Here is a 16,563-nt window from a genome sequence, read left to right as displayed (position 1 = left end):
GACACGCTTATTTGAGGTCCGATATTTAGGTAAGTACTATCAACAGAGAAAACATACTTAAGCCAAGTTCCTGTCCGAGAGGAACTATTCTGGCCACCTTTGCCGGATACTGGGTCATGCAAGCAGGCTACTCACCTTGCCCATTGGGATTAATATAAAGCAACCTGAAGCCCTGCATAAAGATTGTTCGCGTTTGTAGCAAGATGAGAGCATGCGCACATAAAGTAATCGGTACTGATATTCTCATGCAACTTGGCGATGGCAAATTTTTCCAGACAATTTATTTTTATTTTTGTGAGTGTTAAGATGGAAATTCTTACATGTTTAATCAAGCAAAATCTTGCGCTCCCATTGTTTAAGGGTAGTTCCTTCTATTAGAGGTAATTTCTCCCACACCTGCTCGTTTTCGCAGACGTCTGCTACTTGCCTGTCTCGGTGAGGATCCACGATGCTGACACTTGTCCTCACTCCCGCGAGATACCTATGGGAAGTGTACGAGAAAGGAGACCCCCGAACGAAAAACTATCCTCTAGTGCTGAACCCGTTGTTCGTGTTCCCTTTCCTCGCCGGCTACTTGTACTTCGTGAAGGTTGCTGGGCCCCGATGGATGGCGAACAAGGAGCCGTACAGAATCATTAACCTCATCCGATTCCACAACGCATTCATGGTCGTCGCTTCTGCCTGGTTTCTTTACCTGCTCCTCAAGTTCACGTACCTTCCTGGAGGCCGCTACAGTTTGTGGTGCCAGGGTATCACTGGCTACATGGACGAAGAGATGGCGCGCTACTACAAGTACGGTTGGTTCTTCATTGCAGCGCGCTACGCCGATCACTTGGACACGGTGTTCTTCGTGCTCCGTAAGAAGTTCACTCACATCACTCACCTGCACGTCATTCACCACACCATCGTCACGATAAACATCTGGTACTGGTCCCTATACGCACCTGAGGGACAGCCGGCGTTCGGCCTCGGTCTCAACGTGTTCGTTCACATCATCATGTACACCTACTATCTGCTGGCAACTATGGGGCCCGCTGTGAGGAAATATCTCTGGTGGAAGAAGTACCTGACGAGGCTCCAGATTGCCCAGTTTGTGCTCTCCATAACTCACATGTCCATTCCACTGTTCGTTGAGTGCGGATTTCCAAGACACCTGATTGTCATAGCCAACCTGCAGACATTCCTAATACTGTGCTTGTTCGTCAATTTTTACGTAAAAGCGTACGTTACCCGCAAAGATAACGGATCCGGTAGCGTTCACGTGCATTTGACCACAAATGGCTGTGATGCTATTCGCAAAGAACAATAAATTGGGCCGGCTAATATACAGAAACAAAAGCATACTTTTGTGTAGCGCGTATTGCGCAGCAGAAAGCTGTATCGGGAGTTTTTTATATTGCTCTAGAATTTTCTCATTGACACTTTTCGTCTAATTATAATATTAGAGGAGTTTATTAGCTAATTAAAACTAATTATGTAATTAGGCGGAATGGAGTATCTCCAAGCGACGGCAGGCAACATTACCTTGGTTTTGTCCAGCGTTGTATAAGCATATTTTTAAATCGCGACTGGCCGCTCCAGGCACTTTGCGTGTATTCGCGGGCTTCTCTCACGCTCGGAAAAACTTTTATGTAGCACTTATTGAGGAAAAGAAAGCTGTATCGGTAGTTTTTGATGTTGATCTAGAATTTTCTCACTGACACTTGTAATCTAATTGTAATATTTGAGAAGTTGATTAATTAATTAAGACTAATTTAGTTAGGCGGAATACCAACCAATTGCCGCAGTTTCACCCGAAAGGCGAAGCATCAATTGCGATAGCAAATTAGTAGAGAGCTATCCGGAGTAAGGGTAGTAGTTTTATCAGCTGTATGAACTTGGACATGCAGCAGCACCAGCAACGCGCAGAACTGTTGTCGACGCGGTCGGCGTTTTATCCGCGTTCGCACCGAACGCGCGTGGCGTTGGTGACTGTTGCCGGTGCCTCTGGGGGCGGCTCGGAGGTTTTCGACGAGATCATAATGGGACACTCGTCCAGCAGCGTCGGAAATCTTACCTACCTTCTCGCCTCGCGCCGTTTTAAAGACGATAGTCTTTCTTGGGGAACTTAAACGCTGAAGATTTGGTCTGTCTGTCTGTCTGTTTGTCTGTCTGTCACCCGATTCAGCCACCCGGCCAAAATTGGACCACTTGCTTACCGCCCACACTACTTAAACTGGTACGGCTGTTCATACTTGTGAACGTTATCGATCACAAAGTAAATATTGCGCATATCTGAGGCGCAACATCACTAGGTAAGTATTAGGAGGTGTGTTCCTTTAATAGAAAATACATAGATACGTAACTCTAAAGACCCTAGTTTCTTAAGCTGCGCTGAAAACTCCATGCTATGCGCGTTTTATTTGCAGCCCGTCGCTGCAGCCTCACGTGCAAGCTCGCGCGAGCAAACGCCGCTGGCGCGCAGCGAAGCATAAGCCGCGTTTACATGAACGCGACAACTGGCGCATCGCATCGCATCACATTAATTTTCTAGTGCATCGCATCCATGTAAACGGGGATAATGCGCTAGGAAAGCGCGTCGCATTAATAGTCAGGCAGGGTTGGATTGAGACGCGTAAGTCGACTTTCGCAATGCATGTAAACGCGATTACAGCGCATTAGGAATTATAGGAAATACAATTTGCTGTGGATCTGCTGGGCGCTCGCCGAGCTGCTTCGTGGCGTGACGCTGGAAGCGCCGGAAGCGTCTGCAAGTGCTGCTTTGCGTTCAATGTGCGTGTGCCGCCACCAGCGCACCAGGGGATGCGCTACATGTAAACGCTAGCGCATCGCATTACACGTGATGCGCTAGGAAATGTGATGCGCTACTGTCGCATTCTATCGCATTCATGTAAACGCTGCTATAGACGCTGCATAGACGGAACGCACGGAGTAATACATTTTAATGGTCGTACTTCTTGCGCAGCTTTTACAGCGTTGCACCTGGCTGATGTATGAAACGGAGTATAGGATGGCTAATTTAGCAGTACAGAGTTTGGAGGCACATAACCGTAATCCGTAGCGTTCATTTAATTAGGAATACATATTGTACTGGTTTTTGCGTTAGTAAATGAAAAATCAATGCGTTAGAAATGGTGTAGGAAACGCTACGCGTTAAAAGAAGCCGACTGAAGCCGCGGCTCTGCAGCCGGCTTTAAGTCAACGGTAATAAAAGGTCCCAACAGATGGCGCGAGAGCAGGGCGAACGCGGTCAATTTGAATTGAATTCAGCAAAATCTCCATTGCATCCATCATAGGAGGAGTGAGAGGGGAGGGGAAGAGCGTGAGGGGTGGGAGGGTGGACAAGATAGGGTGTTACTTATCAGGGGTGGCAGAAGACTATCGTCTTTCGATGTCATTTGCAGCGAAGCAAGCAGATATGCGGCCAACTTTTTATATAAATACGCATTTGGTGCCGCAGCTAAACGTCGCTTAATATTACGTATTATCAAATGTAAATTTGATAATACGTAATATTAAGTGGAGTGAGCTTTTCTAATTCTAATTTATGCGAAAGAACAACCCATAAAAAATTATGGGGTTTTACGTGCCAAAACCACGATCTGATTATGAGGCAATGAGCCGTGCTCCCTCAAGGGCTGCAGAAGATAGCGCCAACCTTTCCCTTTCCCTCAAGAACCACTTATCATCATCATCATCACGCCGTAGTGGGACTCCGGAAATTGGACCTCCTGGTGCTCTTTAACGTGCACCTAAATCTAAGTACACGGGTGTTTTCGCATTTCGCCCCATCGAAATGCGGCTGCCGTGGCCGGGATTCGATCGCGCGACCTCATGCTCAGCAGGCCAACACCATAGCCACTGAGCAACCACGGTGGGTTATAGCAATATTCACTATAGCAGACTCACCATAGTCGCAGCTTCGCTGGCTTCCGTCTTGACAGTAGTGGAAGGGCTGATTTTTTTTTGCATACGTGACCCTATTGAAAGGCAAAGACCCGCAACGAAATATTTATGACAATTTCCTTCAATGTTTCATTGGAGACATGCGCCGTAACGTTTGTAATTAAAAAGTGAAGTAATTGCTTGATTTAGTGAATAAATTGCTTTGGTTCTTTCTTCCAAATAATGTACGCCTGGGCGCATAATTTATCTGTAGCGACGTAATTTAAGTAAATCTTGTGGGCTTTTAAAAAAAAAGTTTGTGACATAAAAAATTGCACGTGTTACTTATATCTTTATTGTAGAACACTTATGTAAGGCGCCGCATTCAAGCTCTCCGAAACAGGTAATTAAAAGACTCTCCACAATATTGACACATCTGCAACATCTTGCAATATCATCTCCAACATCTTATAAAACTTATATAATTTTGTCACAATGCAATGTACATGAATCTACTATCACGGAATAGATGGCTTTTACTCGAACAACTAAACATCCAACGAAGAGCCACACATGATTTGCTTGTAGTGGATAAATAGGGCAAAAAGGACAATACCACAAGAGAGGATACAGAGAAACAGTGCACCAAAGTGTGATGTATAGGGTGTCACGTAGTAATCGTGTTTATTGTGAACATTAAGAGGAGGCTGCAAAAGTTCAGAAGACAGGTCTGTTGCGCGAATGCATAGCAGAAGGAAGAGTTTGCCTCTAGCCTAATGTTTGCGTGCTTTCTTTTTGTGTTTTATTACGTCTACGCTAATAGTTCTAATGGGGTTTGCAGACGAAAGTATTGTTTGGGAATATCTTTGTATCAAACAACATGCAAGGCAAGTTCATACGTGACAGTGGCATTCTTGGAGCAATCATAATGCAGATGTGTCTTCAAGTCTGATTACAAATGCTCAATTGAACCAAACATGTCAAACAGTAAAATATTTTAATCAACGTCAAACCATATTAAACAAACCTGTTCCAAACAGAGGAGCAAAAAGGCCCAAACGGGTTTGCACAGAAAGGTTTAAACAGGACTAGACTAGATGGGTTCAAACGGAACTTAACAATACCTGCACCAAACGGGTCCTGTTCCATAATTCTAGCTGACAGGACCTGCGCACGCAAGGCTTGAGCGGCACACAGGAGTTATGCCGCACCGAAATCAATTGAATGCCTAGAGCGCTGGCAGCAATCGAACCAGCGCCTTCGTGTACAAGATATATGAAAATATGACAAAACCATAGAGGTCGACCAGCAGGGCTTTCTCCCTGGCCGGCTGGTCTACGTATAGAAAGGAGGAAATGTGAAGGAAAATCAAATAAAAAGCTTGCTGGTGACGGGGATAGTATACAGTGAACCATGTAAACTTGCGATGTACATACCTGCCGGCGCCCGTCACGACCCACACAAGCCTGTCACGCGGTGCTATGAGAAGAACATCACAACCAATGAGCTGCTGCGGTAGGTGTATTGCATACGACGCGGAACCGACACAGTCAACAAAGTGTACGTATCTCTAGATCTGAGAAAAAGTTGAATATCTGCGCAGCCCAGGAAGGTAGTATGGTATTTGGACCTCCAGTCACTATAGTAGCGTACGTGAACGACATAGTATCGTACAGTTCTAATGACTATATACGGCCATGAACTGCTCGAAAATTCAACGTTTTCACAGTATCCGCTGTCAATAAATATGTATAGTCGGCCGTAGATATCTGATAAAAATTGCCCTTGACTCAAATGCTCACACCCGAGTCGGAATCACGCCGACATCGCGAGCGCTGCAAATAACATATCATAAAATGTAAATAAAAAGGCACCCGTTGTATTATGTTCAGTCCCATTTCATTCGTATTGTGTAATGTATACAGCGCACCTCAGAAGTTTTCGGAGCACGAAAAATGAAAATCGGTTAAATTTTCTCCCGACGTCACCACAAAGTCTGAAATGTATGTCAGGAATGTGTTGATTGTACGGAGAAGTATCAACTCTACCTTTCTGTTTGAGGACGAGTGCCCATGCTGAGATGGATGGATGGATGGATGGATGTAAAACTTTAATGAACGTCCTGAGGTACGAGATGAAATTGAGATTTAACTTGGATCCAGTGTTCAGAAAACATTCGCTGTGGGGGCACATTCATTGAATGTTCTTTCATTTATTTCTGCAGCTAGGCACGAAAATTCAGAAATGGCACTAAAAGTCCATACTACGCACTTTGTCATTTTGATGCCTCGTTAAACATGCCGTACGTATCGTTTTCACTGTAACTGCAAAATGTATTTCCAGCGCCCGTACCTTTTTTCTCCTCGTTCATTTTAATCTCCTTCTTTTTGTTAGAGTCATTGCATACTTAACCCCTCTCGCTTTCTTTTCTCGTAACATCTGCTAAGAAACAAATAAAAGATAGAACTACATTAAGGGGGTAGTGAGTGGGAACATAAGCTTACCAAGTTAAATCTAGAAAAAATTTAAAAATAATAACAGAGCATTATGTACCTTTTTCAGGCTGCCTTAAGGTCCAGCTTCAACACTTTAAGATTCTAAGCCAGCACTTCCTGGGTTCTTTCGCCGCTCTTCATGGGCGAAGGTCCCCACATAATTACCTAAGGTAATCACGAAGCTAGCAAACAGAAAATAAAAAAAGGAAGAAAGAAACAAACCATAAAAGGTGGCCGCCTATTTCGTGCTCGCACGGTCGGGATAAGAAACCACCGCAGTGCCGCATGCACATTGCGTGTTGCGGGCAACAAGACGTCGGTGCAGGTTTACTTCCCTCTCGCAAAAGCCATGGAAGGCAGAGGTAGTAATCACGGCAACAAGAGAACAAAAAAAAAAACGACCTTGCTTGCACTTGTGACGTTGCTGGGTGCTGAGCGCACGTCGATTTTATTGTTCTCACACCGAAGGTGCGTGGTCTGCCTTACAGACCAACGAGAACGCCACCACCCAAAAAGGACGCGGGTCCCGAATGCACCACTTCTTTTCTTTTCTTCTCCGCTCGAGCCAGCAAGGCACTTAGTCCGCTGTGTTTGGCCAACATTCAGGCTTCTGGAATTGGCAAAGCCGAAGGACAGAGAACGCCTGGACCACCTATAGCCAGGTAAGAGGAACACTTGAGGCGTGTTTCATTTTGCATTGCGTTTGTGGCATCCCGCAAAGCAAAACTTGAAGCGTATGTCAGTATCCGTTTCACAAATATCATTCGATATGTTTCAGCAACAGGTTACGTTTCTGTAAGAAGCGTTTGAGTTTGTTGTTGCCAATTTTAATCGGGATATCTGCGCTCCGCGGGTATTCTAGAAATAAGCAAATTTGAACTTTATCAGACAGACGTGAAAGAGGCATCTCGTGACCATATTCGGCGATGAATTTTGTAGTGCGCAATAACATATGGCGTCAATTCTCCTTCTAAGTTGGGACTTTCAATTCTAACAGCTGGGACTTTCGATAGCGACGCATGTTTGAACCAGATTATAAATTTTCAGCCAACCAATGGTAAACGCAGTCGACTTTCACATTACTTTTCATCGAACTCTTATTTAGATCTAACCGCTGAACCTCGCAGTGGAATATTGGTTAGAGATATGTACGAAATCTACCAACACAGCTCACACTGCCACCACAGCGGATTCAACGTAGTCGCAGTAAATAAGCAGATGCTGGTGTTAAAATGACGTCACAATGAAGCCTTTGCTTTTTACTGTGGTAGTTTTATTGTTATATTGTAAGATATTGGTTACGTGAACGATGAACCGGGCACTAAAGACTATTTACAAACTATATTTACAAATACAACTGCAGCACCGACCAGTTCAGCCGATAGCTCGAGAGTCAGGAGCAGTTTGTCTTCTCCATCGGGGCGCCCGCGCTCGTCGTCCAAAATTAACACGCAATATGCATGTAGCAATATCTTTGTTAGCTAAATTTTGCGAAAGCCACTCTCCGCTCTTCATACCTCTTTCACGCATCTTCAGCCATGCCATTGCATCTGCTCGCAGAGTACATGTAGTAAAAGCGTCCTTAATTCAGAGAAATTAGACCTTGCAGGGATGCCTACAAATCAGAGGCCGCATTCACTAAGCTTTTAGTTCGTAAGGGCTCTCTGCTGTTGGCTGGCGGCCTTCACTAATTGTATGTTCAGCATCAGTATTGCCTGAAATTTTCTCTTGCGTACTAGCTTTTTGTGAATATGGGTCCAACAGATTTCAGTGTTTGTAGGCTCCTTTTGCCCTTCGGAAATATTGAGAAAAAGCGTTATAAAGACATACTTCGAAAAGAGTGAGGACATTTGAGGACGCGAGCGTAGCTGTCAACAGAAGCTCACAAACTTTCCTTGAAGCGCGGTGGTATGTATTGATGCACAACTTCACAAAGCAACGAATATGAATTGAAGATAGATTTATCACCATTTCATGTGTAAGAAAGACCTTAATAATTTCCGCGTGCCTCTTTTTTGACACTAATTTCCCGGTAGTAATTCACGTGACACAAGTTTCTACGCCAGAAAAACCATCGCCACTTCGCTCCAACTGCTCTGTTGAACCACACATAGCAGCTATGCGTAAAATTCTTATCTGAGATTATAGAAGGCTCCCTAAAGTGGCACCTTTCACATTTGAAGTATCATTAAAAAGCTAGAGAAAATTTCGAAATTTTAGTGTTATACACACTCGTCTCATTGTCAGGCTCACAGTGTCATCATCACTTTTTTTTTAGTTCAGCCGAAAGAATCATTAGATAACCAACCTAAGCCACTGTAGTGATACATTAACGGCGATGACAATGTTTGGACCATCACTGCACGCAAAGAGAAACAAATGCTTACCTTGGACACTCAGGCGTGAAGAAATTCGCACCTAAATATTTTAAAAATTTTATATTGGCCGCTAATTCATTAAAAGAGTCACGCCTCAGTCAAGTCGTGACTTCTTATCGAGAGAGAGAGAGAGAGAGAGAATAAACTTTATTCAAAAGAGCACGCGAGCGTTCTTATCGAGAACGAGCACCCAGCATGCCAGCAGTTCGGTTGCTGGCCTAATCGTAAGATGGTTGATTCTTTCGAAAATTAGCCAGGCCTTCAGCTGAATGCGCACCCGCAAGTAAATCTCCTCTTGTAATTACGTATGTGGTTACCCTCTCAGGCATGCTTAACGCACACTTGGGTTTCAGAAATCCAGCAGATAATACGTCTGCATTCGAGTCATGATCGCTGTACTGGCTTGTGATTATTGCAGCGATGCCGCTTATCTGCATCAAAATAATTATATGCCCTTTCCGTGTTGGATTTTCTTGTTCAAGAGAAGCCGCTCAAGGAATTCATTTTGGCTCCAGAATGGTAGGAAAAGACACGTGTGTAGATAGCAGAAAATTGTTTCCTTTCTCATAATGGAGGACACACGGGAAATGTAACGGCAAGGAAAGGGTAAGCGTTCCTTGTTACGTAGCCCGGTTTAAGGAGTGTAATGTCAAATGAGCATATAAGAAAGAGTGGGAGCTGTCCTGGCTAATGCTTAGCAATGCTTTCACAAATGGACACAAAATGTTGAATGTTTAGCACGTGATAAAGGACAGTTTATTTCCGCCTGCACACTTACCCCCTAGGGAAGGTCGCTAGAAACACAAGATAATATTGTTGTGATTTTCGTGCCATTCGCTCATGTACCGGGGAAGTTTCTCGCTCGTAGGTATGTTAGCAGATATGGCTCCCCACAGAATCAGGTTAGCGCAAACAGCTTGTTAATAAGTAAAACGCAATTTTGTCTCGTATGACATTGGCACTAATATATGCACACCTCAGTCACCTTTGTTCATTTCTTTGCTACCAAATATTTTGCAGCCTTTTTTACAGCAGAAGCGTCGTTGGAGAGTTGTAGGACTCTCATTCACTAGCCTTTACTGAAAAACAATAGATATCAGGATGAAGAAAACATTAACTGTTCCTCTGAACAGTAACTAAACATATTGTTGAAATGTTTTGGCTCCCACCACTCAATCAACAGAAATTATCTCTTGAGATGCAAATGCACCTATTCAATAAAAGCACTTATAGCTACATCCTTCTTATGCGTATATATATTCAAGAAAGTAAGTATCTTCTTTAAAATTTCGTTAAATCTTCTTTCATCTAACTTTATACCCATAAGTATATCAAAAATCACATTTTTTATGCTGATAAACCATAGTCAACAGAATATGGTTTCTTTGGATCTTTGTCAGCCCTAGAATACCGATCTTTGTCTCCCCTAGTTAACAAAGATCTCCACTCTTAGGCTGTCTTTCGTATTTAGGACAAATACCTCGTAGAAATGCAAAATGTCACTCGCTTAAGCTATCCTTGGTCTTGTTTCAATGATGGTATAAATCATAAACTTTAGGTCACATGTCCAAACTTGAAAATATAGTCTATTTAATTTATTGCGTATTTTGAGATCACATTGCAGCCCTAAATCAATATTGAAAAGCTCACCAGTGTCATGCGAGATGGAAATTCTTAACAAGAGACGAACATAATCTTTTTTGCTCTCCGATCCGCCACGCATCGGAGCCTTTTATCCGCGTGTAATTGGGAGCCCGTAATAGTGACATCGTTTTTCTTTCTTCTTTTGTTACTCTGTGCATAATAACATAAAGTGACATTAACAAACACCCGCTGCAACTTTCAGAATATTGTGTTTTTCTTTCAGGTTTTCACTTTACCATCTTCGATGACACCAGCCATCAGCGACGAGATGTCGTTCACAGTGAACCCTTTCGTACTAGCGGACAGAATCGTGCAGATGGGTGACCCCAGGACCAGAGACTATCCCCTCGTGGTGAACCCACTCTTCGTGTTCCCGCTCGTGTTCTTCTATTTGTACTTCGTCAAGATAGCCGGTCCACGCTGGATGAAAGACAAAAAGCCCTTTGACATCATCAATGTAGTGCGCGCGTACAACCTGTTCATGGTTGTAGTGAGCGCCTTGTTCCTTTACTTGCACCTCAGACTCACATACTTGCCCGGTGGCCGCTACAACCTGTGGTGCCAAGGTATCACTGGCTACACGGACGACGAGCTCACCCGCTACTACAAGTATGGATGGTTCTTCGTGGCCGCACGATACGCCGATCTCCTGGACACTGTGTTCTGTGTGCTGCGCAAGAAGTTTAACCAGATAACTCACCTGCATGTCATTCATCACACTCTGGTGACGGTCAACGTCTGGTTCTACACTTTGTTTGCGCCCGAAGGACAGCCGGCGCTAGGATTGGCCATAAACGTGTTTGTGCACATCGTCATGTACTTCTACTACTTCCTCGCCACACTGGGCCCACAGGTTCGCAAGCACCTCTGGTGGAAGAAGTACCTGACCACAATGCAAATAGTGCAGTTCGTGATAGTCATGGCACACATCTCCATACCATTGTTCGTGGATTGCGGATTCCCTAGGTCCATCATAATCATTGGCAACCTGCAAACTTTCCTATTGTTATGCATGTTCGTGAACTTCTACATTAAGGCGTACATAAATAAGGCTGGTTCCCCAAAACCTGCTGCACAGTCAGAGTTGAGAGTCAGTGAAAACGGATGCAAAACTTCCCAAAACGACAAGAAAGATTGACCTATGTTTTTGTGCCAAAGCTACTTTGTAAATTAAGGATCTCTAATAAAAAAAAAACATGAAATCACATTAACACTATTGTGCTTTTTCCTGCCCTATTCGCCTGCCAGATTGACCAGCAACCAGCCAATCTTCTTACCCCAACATTGTGTTTTTTTATTTAGGCCATCAATGCCAACTGAACCATACAATGGTGACACATAAAGTCACCGGGACATATTAGGGCGAACGTGATATAAAGCGCCGACGGTAACGCCATTTTAGTATAGTCGGTACTTCGCAGTTTAATAGATTGGAGTGCCCTACCACGGTGAAACCAGTTCCTAGGATATGTTCCGCACACCATCACGGATGGACCAAAATGCGGCACCTTTTAGATGAACTGCAATCACATTGTTGCCCAGGCTATTTATTTTTCCCAACTGCCTATATCACGAAGATTCTTGTGGTCTAGTATTCTCCAGCAAAGCAGCCTTTGTGTCGCTTACACGTTCGAGGGCGTACCGCGTTTTGCACTTTACGAACACCTCACAAATAACAACAGTGGCATCAGAAAAGCCCCGTGATATAGCACTCTTAATGTGCGCGTACTCGTGCCTGTTATTTTTTGTTTTTGTTTGCTGGGCTGCGAAAGACACCGACGATGTCACATTTGCCATCCTACAGCATTTCCTGGTCGCATCTTTTCAGATCATTCACCTCTCCCGTGCATCCTGGAGCACCTGCTACTAAAGCCTTTGTTTTGTTTGTGCCTTCAAACTCGCTCTCTCGTGGGTGTAACCGAGTCAGCGGAACATGTCGCCCCAGTAAGAAAGCGGAAGTCATTTTCCGTAGCTCCTGAAATGCTCGAGATATAGCGAAGAAAAATCGGGCGTTTCATTTCTTTATGTCTGCCAACCTGCAGATGCTGTCATTCAGTACTCGTCAGTTCTACCGGCCCTAGCTGGGATGGGCGACTCCTTTCTATTCCCCGTTATGATGGCGATGACACAAATGAAAGTATTTCGTCACGACCACGCTCATTTGCGGGCCAAGTCCTAATTTAGACACGTGTCCGCACACGTACAAGATTCTGTGAGAGAAGTTACCGCAAGAGTGCGCTGCTGCTGCCGACATATCAAGCCAGTGTCGCTTGCATCAGTCATGGCCTCCAGCCACGCATAGAGAAGTCGCTTAAAGCGCAACCAAAGTGAGGGCTCATCCTGACTCTTTTTCAGTACGACGTCGAAGTAGGTGAGTTTCAGATCTTACTAAAGTACTTTCATTATTTTGCGTATGTTTACTCACACTTACATTTACAGCGCCGCCGGCGTACAGTGCAGTGATAATGAAGTATCTGTATGACGACCTGTTTACCTTCCACTTTTACAGCGATAACTAGCACTTGCTTGTCTAGTTATAGGGCATATGTAGTGGCTTGTACATTACAAAGTGCATTATTTTGCGTATGTTTACTCACGCTTACATTTCCAGCGCCAGCGTACAGCGCAGTGATAATGAAGTATTTGTATGACATCCTGTTTACCTTCCACTCTTGCAGCGGTAACTAGCACTTGCTTTTGTAGTTATAGGGCACGCACCGCTTGCTGTAGTTATATTACATTATTATGCATGCTAAAATAATTAATTTACCAGCATCTCCCCGGTAATCCAAACACAGAACTTAGCTTGCCCTGAGTGTTATTTAGACTACTCGCATTTGGTTAAAGCACTTTGTACATTACTTTGTATACCAGATAAACCTAACGAAGGAGTTCCGCTGAGCGGAAAATAGGAATCCTGCACGATGTGCCTACAGGTTGTCGGTGAAGTTCTTTGTGTAATAAAGAACAACGTTATTATCTTTCGCAATAATTACGTGACCGAGATACCGACAGCAGACTCATAAGCATACCTACGTACATTTTCCACCTCTTGTTCTAATCTTCGTGTTCCTTGGACATCGCAGACTCCATGAATGATTGTATATCGGCAGTATTTCACACCCTTGACGCGTGCTCGGCGAGTATTCAATAAAATTCTCGCAGGTGCCTAGTAGGGTCTTGATAAAGCATTTTACATAATCACACAGGGAGTAGCTCTAGAAGCCGCAAGGCTACTTTAAGACGTGCGCACTACTTTAATGATGTTGAAATCTGGGCGATTTGTTTACTGGCATTATAAAGTATGGCAACAGCGCTTAGGTAGATGAAGACAAACAAGAACTGCACGAGATGTTAGGGGGCCTTTTATGTGCGTAAGCATCGGTGCAGTAAAGCTAGTTGATGCTAGCGCCCGTCTTGTGCAGTTCCTGTTTGTCTTCGTCTTCCTTAGCGCTGTAATCATATTTTATAATGCCCTACCTCCTTAGCGAAGTCTAACTGATAAGCAAAAAGCAATGAAACAGATCAAGTTATGTTCAGTATTCTATTTCACCACAAAACTGGAATTTCCGCAGGCCAATTGGGAGATGTGTCTTATCTTTGTTACATCCTTCCTGTCCCATAAAAGAAAGGAAAACTAGATGAAAAATTTGAGATGAAAGATGAAAAAAGTAGGGTTCTGTGTGTATACAGCTGATCAAGCTGAAGCGGTACGTTCCACATACATTGCACTAAAGAGCACTTGTGATATCATACGCCTGTAATTCACCGAACATTTTAAATGCTATCGTGAAATATTGGTTCCAGTACTTTATATGCTAATGTTTCAATCTTTCAAACCTATTTTGCTCTAGTGGTGCCAAACAAGCATTTTGTGTTGCCTAGTCGTGTTACAACCCTTCGCATAAATTACATGTGTCTACCGGCAGGATACTATTGCTACACACAAAAGAGCCCTTTGCATTGTCGGATTCTTTCTAGTCCCCCATTAGAACTGAAGCGCACGTATTCTATAAATATTTATTCCATCAGCGACAACCCTTGCCATTAGTGGTGCTCAGAACACTATGAACTACGTGCCGACATGGCGTATGGTGACAGCGAAGCTCTTTACAAAGCAGAGTTCATAGCAATATCATATTCCTTACTGCTCAATTGACTCGAACTGTAGCATCGTCTTGTGTCAAATGACAGGTTGCAAATATATGTCCAGAGTTAATGCTACGCCGAGTGACAAAACACCTTAGGCACTTCAACCACTCTAATCTAGTGGCGTGTCATTAGAGAAGGCCCCCGCGGCTTCAAGGGTTTTCAGTTGCCAGACCATCCAATACGAGTCACACTACATGGCCCAGAGTCAACTTTGTTCACTTGCTTACTGGCCTAGAAAAGTTTCAAAAGCACTATACGGTATATAATGCGCCTTAAAATTTTTACAGGTCCACGTTTGCCTGCACTCGAAGACAACAGGCCTTAGGAATCACCATGGCGTTCACATTGAACCCCATCGCTATTGCCAATAGTATTGTGGAGATGGGTGACCCCAGGACGAGAGACTATCCCCTAGTGTTAAACCCCCTCTTCGTTTTTCCTCTCGTGGTTTCCTACTTGTACTTTGTCAAGATTGCCGGGCCACGTTGGATGAAGGATCGTAAGCCATTCGATATCATAAACATCGTGCGCTGCTACAACCTGTTCATGGTCGTTGTCGCTGCCGTATTCCTCTACTTGCACCTGAAGATGACGTACCTTCCTGGAGGCCGGTACAGCCTGTGGTGCCAGGGGATCACCGGCGAAAGTGACGACGAACTCGAGCAGTACTACAAGTACGGGTGGTTCTTCATCGCCGTGCGCTACGCAGATCTCCTGGACACGGTGTTCTGCGTGTTGCGCAAGAAGTTCAATCAGATTACGCACTTGCACGTAATTCATCACACCATGGTGACCGTGAACGTCTGGTATTATGCCCTGTTTGCACCCGAAGGCCAGCCAGCCCTCGGCTTGGCCATGAACACATTCGTGCATGTAGTGATGTATTTTTACTATTTCCTAGCTACGCTGGGTCCGAGGGTTCGCAAGCACCTGTGGTGGAAGAAGTACTTGACAACTCTGCAGATCGTACAGTTCGTGATTGCTATCTTTCACATCTCAATACCCCTTTTTGTTGACTGTGGATTTCCAAAGTCTATCATAATCTCGGGCAGCCTACAGACATTTGTCCTGTTATGTTTTTTTGTCAATTTCTACATCAAGGCTTATATGCAGAAGGGTTGTTACTTGAAACCTCCGCCAGAGGCCCTGAACGACCATTGTGCAAAGGACGCTGAAAAGAATGGCAAGAAAGATTAGCACATTGTAGTGCTTCAATTTACTCATGTAAATAAAAAGGCCAAGTTTTACTTGTTTCGTACGGTAAGGTTATTGGCACTTTGGCATAGTTCTTGTATGTGCTTTTATTATTGCCTTTCACGACAGAACCATAGACTAACATAGCAATATATATTTTGTTTTGTGCTCAGAAATAACATAGTTGAACGTCTCTTAGATCTGCTGCAAAAGTTTTTAGACACGCAGGCTGAGTGAGCTTGAAGGTCACACAATCTGTATTTTGTATGCATATTGTGGCTTAAATTTTAATGTCACAGTTTTGCAAATAAAAGAATGTAGCCAAACAAGAAATAAAGGAATTGCTATATATATATATATATATATATATATATATATATATATATATATATAGTGTGTGTGTGTGTGTGTGTGTGTGCGATAAGTTGACTTGCTTATTCAAAACAACTATTTATCACGCGGACTTCCGGCCCAAGCCCGGTTTTTCTCAAGTATTTTTTAAGGCCGGGCTTCGGCCAGTGCATCGACATTATAAACAGTTGTTTTCCAGAAGCGAATCAACTTTTTAATCATACCCTTGGTTCAAACGAAGATATTTTTTCTACCTTCAAGTAGTATTTATATATTACATATTGTTCCTATGCATTTCTTGCACTTTCACAAGCTTATACTATGTTCTTGAATAGCGCTAAAGTTGGTGTTCAATAAATAATATTTGAAGCAGCTTAAAGCGCAAGTGAGTCGATGTAATTAAAATAAAAGCTTGAACATTTGTCATAATGTAGGCTGATTGCTTCAGTACTCGAAAGCGCACA

The 16,563-nt window shown here is 43.6% G+C and overlaps 3 protein-coding genes across 3 annotated transcripts; all 3 read left to right on the top strand.

Annotated features, from left to right (window-relative positions):
- The first annotated feature begins 448 nt into the window (after positions 1-448).
- Positions 449-1,334, top strand: LOC119450112 (elongation of very long chain fatty acids protein AAEL008004). The gene has a single exon (XM_037713478.2). The coding sequence runs from the start codon at positions 449-451 to the stop codon at positions 1,307-1,309; it is 861 nt and encodes a 286-aa protein (XP_037569406.1). The 3' UTR covers positions 1,310-1,334.
- Positions 1,335-6,784: 5,450 nt separating this feature from the next.
- Positions 6,785-11,607, top strand: LOC119450111 (elongation of very long chain fatty acids protein AAEL008004). Its single transcript, XM_037713477.2, has 2 exons — positions 6,785-7,042; positions 10,626-11,607. The coding sequence occupies exon 2, from the start codon at positions 10,647-10,649 to the stop codon at positions 11,538-11,540; it is 894 nt and encodes a 297-aa protein (XP_037569405.1). The 5' UTR covers positions 6,785-7,042; positions 10,626-10,646; the 3' UTR covers positions 11,541-11,607.
- Positions 11,608-14,887: 3,280 nt separating this feature from the next.
- LOC119448632 (elongation of very long chain fatty acids protein AAEL008004) lies at positions 14,888-15,751 on the top strand. The gene has a single exon (XM_037711863.2). The coding sequence runs from the start codon at positions 14,888-14,890 to the stop codon at positions 15,749-15,751; it is 864 nt and encodes a 287-aa protein (XP_037567791.1).
- The last annotated feature ends 812 nt before the right edge of the window (positions 15,752-16,563 follow it).

This window comes from Dermacentor silvarum, chromosome 4, assembly GCF_013339745.2.
Source record: "Dermacentor silvarum isolate Dsil-2018 chromosome 4, BIME_Dsil_1.4, whole genome shotgun sequence".
Taxonomy (NCBI): Eukaryota; Metazoa; Arthropoda; class Arachnida; order Ixodida; family Ixodidae; genus Dermacentor; species Dermacentor silvarum.
The sequence above is the reverse complement of the archived record's forward strand: the minus strand, read 5'-3'. Positions and strand labels throughout refer to the sequence as shown.